A 10487-nucleotide genomic window follows, 5' to 3' on the forward strand; every position below is an offset into this window, starting at 1 on the left:
ACATCACAGGGGGCAGCACATCACAGGGGGCCAGGACATCACAGAGGGGCCAGCACATCACAGGGGACTAACACATCACAGGGGGCCTGCACATCACACGGGGCCTGCACATCACGGGGGGACTAACACATCACGGGGGGCCTGCACATCACACGGGGCCTGCACATCACGGGGGACTAACACATCACGGGGGGCCAGCACATCACAGGGGACTAACACATCACGGGGGCTTGCACATCACACGGGGCCTGCACATCACAGGGGACTAACACATCACGGGGGGCCTGCACATCACACGGGGCCTGCACATCACAGGGGACTAACACATCACGGGGGGCCTGCACATCACAGGGGAGCCAGCACATCACACGGGGCCAGCACATCACACGGGACCAGCACATCACACGGGGCCAGCACATCATACCTGGCCAGCACATCACACGGAGCCAGCACACCACACGGAGCCAGCACATCACAGGGGGCCAGCACATCACAGGGGGCCAGCACATCACACGGGGCCTGCACATCACACGGGGCCTGCACATCACACGGGGCCAGCACATCACACGGGGCCAGCACATCACACGGGGCCAGCACATCACACGGGGCCAGCACATCACACGGGGCCAGCACATCACACGGGGCCAGCACATCACACGGGGCCAGCACATCACACGGGGCCAGCACATCACACGGGGCCAGCACATCACACGGGGCCAGCACATCACACGGGGCCTGCACATCACACGGGGCCTGCACATCACACGGGACCAGCACATCACACGGGACCAGCAAATCACACGGAGCCTGCACATCACACGGGGCCAGCACATCACACGGGGCCAGCACATCACACGGGGCCTGCACATCACACGGGGCCAGCACATCCCACGGGGCCAGCAGATCACACGGGGCCAGCACATCACACGGGGCCTGCACATCACACGGGGCCTGCACATCACACGGGGGCAGCACATCACACGGGGCCTGCACATCACACGGGGGCAGCACATCACACGGGGCCTGCACATCACAGGGGGGCCTGCACATCACACGGGGCCAGCACGTCACACGGGGCCTGCACATCACACGGGGCCTGCACATCACACGGGGCCAGCACATCACACGGGGCCTGCACATCACACGGGGCCTTCACATCAGAGAAACACTACGTGCTAAAATTCTCAAAATGTAATCTTCATCATTAATCAAAATAATTATCTTTAATATTTTGTATCAGTTAAGGTGGGAATATATTCACTGGGGGCTACTCTTTATCTCACTCACTCTCACACACACACACTCACACACACACACACACACACACTTAGGGGGTGATGTGGTGGAGGCTGACTCCATACACAGTTTCAAGTGTAGATATGACAGAGCCCGATAGGCTCAGGAATCTGTACACCTGTTGATTGACGGTTGAGAGGCGGGACCAAAGAGCCAGAGCTCAACCCCCGCAAACACAACTAAGTGAGTACAACTAGGTGAGTACACACACACACACACACACACACACACACACACACACACACACACACACACACACACTCACTCACTCACTCAAGACAGAGGAAGATAGTAGGAGGCTACAAGATGGCCTAGACAAACTGAATGAATGATCCAACAAATGGCTGCTAAAGTTCAACCCGAGTAAATGCAAGGTAATGAAACTAGGCAGTGGAAACAGGAGGCCAGACACAGGATACAGAATGGATACAGAGAAAGATCTAGGAGTTGATATCACACCAAACCTGTCTCCTGAAGCCCACATAAAGAGAATAACGTCTGCGGCATATGCGAGGCTGGCTAACATCAGAACTGCGTTCAGGAACCTGTGTAAGGAATCATTCAGAATCTTGTACACCACATATGTAAGACCAATCCTGGAGTATGCGGCCCCAGCATGGAGCCCGTACCTTGTCAAGCACAAGACGAAGCTGGAAAAAGTTCAGAGGTATGCTCAAGGCTAGTCCCAGAACTAAGAGGCATGAGCTACGAGGAATGGCTGCGGGAAATGCACCTGGAAGACAGAAGAATAAGGGGAAGACATAATCACTACCTACAAAATTATCAGAGGAATTGACAAGGTAGATAAGGATAAACTGTTTAACACGGGTGGTACACGAACAAGGGGACACAGGTGGAAACTGAGTACCCAAATGAGCCACAGTGACGGTAGTAAGAACTTTATCAGTGTCAGAGTAGTTAACGGATGGAATGCATTAGGCAGTGATGTGGTGGAGGCTGACTCCATACACAGTTTCAAATGTAGATATGATAGAGCCCAGTAGGCTCAGGAATCTGTACACCAGTTGATTGACAGTTGAGAGGCGGGACCAAAGAGCCAAAGCTGAACCCACGCAAGCATAACTAGGTGAGTACATTGAAGACTGTGAGGCTAGGTGAGTACGCTGAAGGTACATTAATTTGTATCTTGTCACCTCACCCAAAAACGAATATGAGCACGATCTGAGTATGTAAAATTGTCTTTGGAAATGTAAAGTGTTCTTGCGAAACGCTTCTAGGCGTCAGACCATAAATAAATTGTGAAAATGAACTTTGGAGAGTTAATTTTTCAAATACCCCCGACAGTGAAGAAAAACATAAGAAATATTGAGAAGATTCGTGTTAAAATCATTAACCTTACCCTTTCGGCCTTATATATATAGATATATATATATGTCGTACCTAGTAGCCAGAACGCACTTCTCAGCCTACTATGCAAGGCCCGATTTGCCTAATAAGCCAAGTTTTCCTGAATTAATATATTTTCTCTAATTTTTTCTTATGAAATGATAAAGCTACCCATTTCATTATGTATGAGGTAAATTTTTATTTATTGGAGTTAAAATTAACGTAGATATATGACCGAACCTAACCAACCCTACCTAACCTAACCTATCTTTATAGGTTAGGTTAGGTTAGGTAGCCGAAAAAGTTAGGTTAGGTTAGGTTAGGTAGGTTAGGTAGTCGAAAAACAATTAATTCATGAAAACTTGGCTTATTAGGCAAATCGGGCCTTGCATAGTAGGCTGAGAAGTGCGTTCTGGCTACTAGGTACGACATATATATATATATATATATATATATATATATATATATATATATATATATATATATATATATATATATATATATATATATATATATATAATTTATATATATAATTTATATATATATTTATATATATATTTATATATATATTTATATATATATTTATATATATATTTATATATATATTTATATATATATTTATATATATATTTATATATATATTTATATATATATTTATATATATATTTATATATATATTTATATATATATTTATATATATATTTATATATATATATATATATATATATATATATATATATATATATATATATATATATATATATATTTATATATATATTTATATATATATTTATATATATATTTATATATATATTTATATATATATTTATATATATATTTATATATATATTTATATATATATTTATATATATATTTATATATATATTTATATATATATATATATATATATATATTTATATATATATTTATATATATATTTATATATATATTTATATATATATATATATATATATATATATATATATATATATATATATATATATATATATATATATATGTCGTACCTAGTAGCCAGAACTCACTTCTCAGCCTACTATTCAAGGCCCGATTTGCCTAATAAGCCAAGTTTTCCTGAATTAATATATTTACTATAATTTTTTTCTTATGAAATGATAAAGCAACCCTTTTCTCTATGTATGAGGTCAATTTTTTTTTATTGGAGTTAAAATTAACGTAGATATATGAACGAACCTAACCAACCCTACCTAACCTAACCTAACCTATATTTATAGGTAAGGTTAGGTTAGGTAGCCAAAAAAAGCTAGGTTAGGTTAGGTTAGGTAGGTTAGGTAGACGAAAAAACATTAATTCATGAAAACTTGGCTTATTAGGCAAATCGGGCCTTGAATAGTAGGCTGAGAAGTGCGTTCTGGCTATTAGGTACGACATATATATATATATTTATATATATATATATATATATATATATATATATATATATATATATATATATATATATATATATATATATATTATATTATATTATAAAAATAATATATTTGTCTCGTCTATTTTGACAGGTTAAGATAGGTGGTATAGAAACTAACGTTTTATTAAGCACTTAACCACTGAAGGTAATGAAGGTGCTTTTACAAGCTCAGGTTATATAGATACATCAAATACATACATTGTATAATTGATACATTACATGGGTAATGTAGGGAACAAGTCCAATATATCATCAAGTGTTCCAGTACTCATATAGTAATTACACAGTTCAGCATACCTCAGATCAGGAGGGCGAAAGTCAGTCAATATGGGACATTCTACAATACAATGTTCAAGAGAGTGCATGTTTTCTCTTTCACAAAGTGCAAAAAATGCACTTCTTTGAACATTATATACGTCAAAATGCTGTGTGCTATTAATAGGACCGATTGGTATATAATGGTCAAATATTTTTCCAAATTATATGGTGGTGTTTTGTGTGGTAAGTGACGGGTAATATCAGGTGGAGGCGCCGTAATGCCACCCAACAATACCTGTGGTGTTAGTAGGTAATATCTGTGAAGGTTTGTTTATTGCAACTGGTGGTAATTTGGGTCGTTATTGGTCGTTGGTTAGCGCCCTCTTGTATAGTATTACTTGGTAGTTAGTCTTGTTATGTTGATGTTGTTCAGGCCCTTCACACCAGTTCTCTTCGTCCCTGCTACTTCCTTCTCCTCCTCCTCCTTCCATGTTCCATATTCTTATAGTCTTCCCTCTTCTTCCTAGTCCTCCCTTCTTCCCTCATTCCGTTGCCCTTCTTCCTTTCCACTTTTACTTCTCTCCTTCCTCTTCCTTCTATTCGTTCTCCTTCCTCTTCCTGTTCATTCTTCCTCTCTCTACCTCTCTCCCATCCTGGTTTCTTTGTCTCCCCTCTTAGTTTCCCTTTCAATTTCCGTTTACTTGCCCTTTCCTCGTCCCCTCGTTGAAAGCCGGAGTAACAAGGCAACCACTCGAGGACCTTAATTGGCTGTTAGACTGGGTAGTTAACGACCAGAGTCAGGCCAGTTCCATGCCATAGACTCCCAGCCAGGCTGGACGTTCACCTCTTATTGGTGTCTTTGAAAACATTTGCCATATTGCTAAGAATTTGGGTTAACTTGCAACTCTCTCCCTCTCTCTCTCTCTCTCTCTCTCTGTCTGTCTGTCTGTCTGTCTGTCTGTCTGTCTGTCTGTCTGTCTGTCTGTCTGTCTGTCTGTCTGTCTGTCTCTGTCTCTGTCTCTGTCTCTCTCTCTCTCTCTCTCTCTCTCTCTCTCTCTCTCTCTGTCTCTGTCTCTCTCTCTCTGTCTCTCTCTCTCTGTCTCTCTCTCTCTGTCTCTCTCTCTCTGTCTCTCTCTCTCTGTCTCTCTCTCTCTGTCTCTCTCTCTCTGTCTCTCTCTCTCTGTCTCTCTCTCTCTCTCTCTCTCTCTCTCTCTCTCTCTCTCTCTCCCTCCCTCCCTCCCCCCCAAACCCATAAGCTATCACAAACACACCTTATACAGTCCATTAAGTCAAGAGTCGCCACACACACGAGGAGAACGGTACAGTGATGGGGCGGTACAGTGATGGGGCGGTACAGTGATGGGGCGGTACAGTGATGGGGCGGTACAGTGATGGGGCGGTACAGTGATGGGGCGGTACAGTGATGGGGCGGTACAGTGATGGGGCGGTACAGTGATGGGGCGGTACAGTGATGGGGCGGTACAGTGATGGGGCGGTACAGTGATGGGGGATACAGTGATGGGCGGTACAGTGATGGGGGGTACAGTGATGGGGGTACAGTGATGGGCGGTACAGTGATGGGCGGTACAGTGATGGGGCGGTACAGTGATGGGGGGGTACAGTGATGGGCGGTACAGTGATGGGGCGATACAGTGATGGGGCGATACAGTGATGGGGGTACAGTGATGGGCGGTACATTGATGGGGGGTACAGTGATGGGGGTACAGTGATGGGGCGATACAGTGATGGGGGTACAGTGATGGGCGGTACAGTGATGGGAGATACAGTGATGGGGTACAGTGATGAGTGGTACAGTGATGGGTGGTACAGTGATGGGGGTACAGTGATGGGCGGTACAGTGATGGGGGGTACAGTGATGGGCGGTACAGTGATGGGGGGTACAGTGATGGGGGTACAGTGATGGGCGGTACAGTGATGGGGTACAGTGATGGGCGGTACAGTGATGGGGCGGTACAGTGATGGGGGATACAGTGATAGGGGGTACAGTGATGGGCGGTACAGTGATGGGCGGTACAGTGATGGGGGGTACAGTGATGGGGGGTACAGTGATGGGCGGTACAGTGATGGGGGGTACAGTGATGGGCGGTACAGTGATGGGGGGTACAGTGATGGGCGGTACAGTGATGGGGGATACAGTGATGGGGAGGTACAGTGATGGGGGTACAGTGATGGGCGGTACAGTGATGGGGGATACAGTGATGGGGCGGTACAGTGATGGGGTACAGTGATGGGGTACAGTGATGGGCTGTACAGTGATGGGCTGAACAGTGATGGGGGGTACAGTGATGGGGTACAGTGATGGGGGATACAGTGATGGGGCGGTACAGTGATGGGGGTACAGTGATGGGCGGTACAGTGATGGGGGGAACTGTGATGGGCGGTACAGTGATGGGGGGTACAGTGATGGGCGGTACAGTGATGGGAGGTACAGTGATGGGCGGTACAGTGACGGGGGGTACAGTAATGGGCGGTACAGTGATGGGGGTACAGTAATGGGCGGTACAGTGATGGGGGGTACAGTGATGGGCGGTACAGTGATGGGCGGTACAGTGATGGGGGGTACAGTGATGGGCGGTACAGTGATGGGGTACAGTGATAGGCAGTACAGTGATGGGGCGGTACAGTGATGGGCGGTACAGTGATGGGGCGATACAGTGATGGGGGTACAGTGATGGGCGGTACAGTGATGGGAGATACTGTGATGGGGTACAGTGATGAGTGGTACAGTGATGGGTGGTACAGTGATGGGGTCGTACAGTGATGGGGGGTACAGTGATGGGGCGATACAGTGATGGGGGGTACAGTGATGGGGCGGTACAGTGATGGGGTACAGTGATGGGGTACAGTGATGAGTGGTACAGTGATGGGTGGTACAGTGATGGGGTCTTACAGTGATGGGGGGTACAGTGATTGGGGTACAGTAATGGGCGGTACAGTGATGGGCGGTACAGTGATGGGGGTACAGTGATGGGGGGTACAGTGATGCGGGGTACAGTGATGGGGGGGTACTGAGATGGGGCGGTACAGTGATAGGCCGGTACAGTGATGGGCGGTACAGTGATGGGGGGCACAGTAATGGGCGGTACAGTAATGGGGGCGGTACAGTGATGGGGGTACAGTGATGGGGGGTACAATGATAGGACCGTGCAGTGATGGGTGGTACAGTGATGGGCGGTACAGTGATGGGGGTACAGTGATGGGGCGGTACAGTGATGGGGCGGTACAGAGATGGGGTGGTACAGTGATGGGGGTACAGTGATGGGGGTACAGTGATGGGGCGGTACAGTGATGGGGGTACAGTGATGGGGATACAGTGATGGGGCGGTACAATGATGGGAGTACAGTGATGGGGGTACAGTGATGGGGGGTACAGTGATGAGGCGGTACAGTGATGGGGTGGTACAGAGATGGGCGTACAGTGATAGGGGTACAGTGATGGGCGGTACAGTGATGGGGGGTACAGTGATAGGGGTACAGTGACGGGCGGTACAGTGATGGGGTACAGTGATGGGGGTACAGTGATGGGGGGTACAGTGATGGGGGGCACAGTGATGGGGCACAGTGATGGGGGTACAGTGATGGGGGTACAGTGATGGGGGTACAGTGATGGGGGCACAGTGATGGGGGCACAGTGATGGGAGTACAGTGATAGGGGTACAGTGATGGGGGTACAGTGATGGGGCACAGTGATGGGGGCACAGTGATGGGGGGTACAGTGATGAGGGGTACAGTGATGGGGGCACAGTGATGGGGGCACAGTGATGGGGGCACAGTGATGGGAGTACAGTGATGGGGGTACAGTGATAGGAGTACAGTGATGGGGGCACAGTGATGGGCGGTACAGTGATGGGGGCACAGTGATGGGGGCACAGTGATGGGGGCATAGTGATGGGGGTACAGTGATGGGAGTACAGTGATGGGGGCACAGTGATGGGCGGTACAGTGATGGGGGCACAGTGATGGGGGCACAGTGATGGGGGTACAGTGATGGGGGCACAGTGATGGGGGCACAGTGATGGGAGTACAGTGATAGGGGCACAGTGATGGGGGCACAGTGATGGGGGCACAGTGATGGTGGTACAGTGATGGGGGCACAGTGATGGGGGGCACAGTGATGGGAGTACAGTGATGGGGGCACAGTGATGGGGGCACAGTGATGGGGGCACAGTGATGGGGGGCACAGTGATGGGGGTACAGTGATGGGGGCACAGTGATGGGGGTACAGTGATGGGGGTACAGTGATGGGGGCACAGTGATGGGGGTACAGTGATGGGGGTACAGTGATGGGGGTACAGTGATGGGGGTACAGTGATGGGGGCACAGTGATGGGGGCACAGTGATGGGGGCACAGTGATGGGGGCACAGTGATGGGGGCACAGTGATGGGGGTACAGTGATGGGGGTACAGTGATGGGGGTACAGTGATGGGGGTACAGTGATGGGGCACAGTGATGGGGGCACAGTGATGGGGGCACAGTGATGAGGGCACAGTGATGGGGGTACAGTGATGGGGGCACAGTGATGGGGGTACAGTGATGGGAGTACTGTGATGGGGGCACAGTGATGGGGGTACAGTGATGGGGCACAGTGATGGGGGTACAGTGATGGGAGTACAGTGATGGAGGAACAGTGATGGTGGCACAGTGATGGGGCACAGTGATGGGGGTACAGTGATGGGGGCACAGTGATGGGGGTACAGTGATGGGGCACAGTGATGGGGGTACAGTGATGGGAGTACAGTGATAGGGGCACAGTGATGGGGGTACAGTGATGGGAGTACAGTGATGGGAGCACAGTGATGGGGGTACAGTGATGGGGGCACAGTGATGGAGCACAGTGATGGGGGCACAGTGATGGGAGTACAGTGATGGGGGTACAGTGATTGGGCGGTACAGTGATTGGGCGGTACAGTGATGAGGCGGTACAGTGAGGAGGCGGTACAGTGATGAGGCGGTACAGTGATGAGGCGGTACAGTGATGGGGGTACAGTGATAAGGGTACAGTGATGGGCGGTACAGTGATGGGGGTACAGTGATGGGCGGTACAGTGATGGGGGGTACAGTGATAGGGGTACAGTGATGGGCGGTACAGTGATGGGGGTACAGTGATGGGGGGTTCAGTGATGGGGGGTACAGTGATGGGGGGTACAGTGATGGGGGCATAGTGATAGGGGCACAGTGATGGGGCACAGTGATGGGGGTACAGTGATGGGGGTACAGTGATGGGGGCACAGTGATGGGGGCACAGTGATGGGGGCACAGTGATGGGGGCACAGTGATGGGGCACAGTGATGGTGGCACAGTGATGGGGCACAGTGATGGGGGTACAGTGATGGGGGTACAGTGATGGGGGCACAGTGATGTGGGCACAGTGATGGGGGTACTGTGATGGGCGGTACAGTGATGGGGGTACAGTGATAGGCGGTACAGTGATGGTAATATAACGGTACATTAATGGACCGGTTCACTAATGGGGGTGAGAGTGAGGGCAGCAGAGGAGTGGGGGCAGCAGAGGGGGTGAGAGTGAGGGCAACAGAGCGGTGAGAGTGAGGGCAGCAGAGGGGTGAGAGTGAGGGCAGCAGAGGGGTGAGAGTGAGAGCAGCAGCGGGGTGAGAGTGAGGGCAGCAGCGGGGTGAGAGTGAGGGCAACAGAGGGGTGAGAGTGAGGGCAACAGAGGGGTGAGAGTGAGGGCAACAGAGGGGTGAGAGTGAGGGCAACAGAGGGGTGAGAGTGAGGGCAACAGAGGGGTGAGAGTGAGGGCAACAGAGGGGTGAGAGTGAGGGCAACAGAGGGGTGAGAGTGAGGGCAACAGAGGGGTGAGAGTGAGGGCAACAGAGGGGTGAGAGTGAGGGCAACAGAGGGGTGAGAGTGAGGGCAACAGAGGGGTGAGAGTGAGGGCAACAGAGGGGTGAGAGTGAGGGCAACAGAGGGGTGAGAGTGAGGGCAACAGAGGGGTGAGAGTGAGGGCAACAGAGGGGTGAGAGTGAGGGCAACAGAGGGGTGAGAGTGAGGGCAACAGAGGGGTGAGAGTGAGGGCAACAGAGGGGTGAGAGTGAGGGCAACAGAGGGGTGAGAGTGAGGGCAACAGAGGGGTGAGAGTGAGGGCAACAGAGGGGT

At 49.4% G+C, this 10487-nt stretch overlaps 1 protein-coding gene across 1 annotated transcript; it reads right to left on the reverse strand.

Annotated features, from left to right (window-relative positions):
• Window positions 1–345: 345 nt before the first annotated feature.
• Window positions 346–1050, reverse strand: LOC138362739 (fibrous sheath CABYR-binding protein-like). The gene has a single exon (XM_069321301.1). It carries the CDS (start codon window positions 1048–1050, stop codon window positions 346–348), a length of 705 nt encoding a protein of 234 aa, XP_069177402.1.
• Window positions 1051–10487: the final 9437 nt, after the last annotated feature.

This window comes from Procambarus clarkii, chromosome 1 (assembly GCF_040958095.1).
Source record: "Procambarus clarkii isolate CNS0578487 chromosome 1, FALCON_Pclarkii_2.0, whole genome shotgun sequence".
In the NCBI taxonomy this organism is placed as follows: Eukaryota; Metazoa; Arthropoda; class Malacostraca; order Decapoda; family Cambaridae; genus Procambarus; species Procambarus clarkii.

Bases quoted from the DNA above. Each gene is read 5' to 3' on its own strand.
- LOC138362739 (XM_069321301.1), bottom strand. From the start codon at position 1,050: ATGTGCAGGCCCCCCTGTGATGTGCAGGCCCCGTGTGATGTGCTGCCC.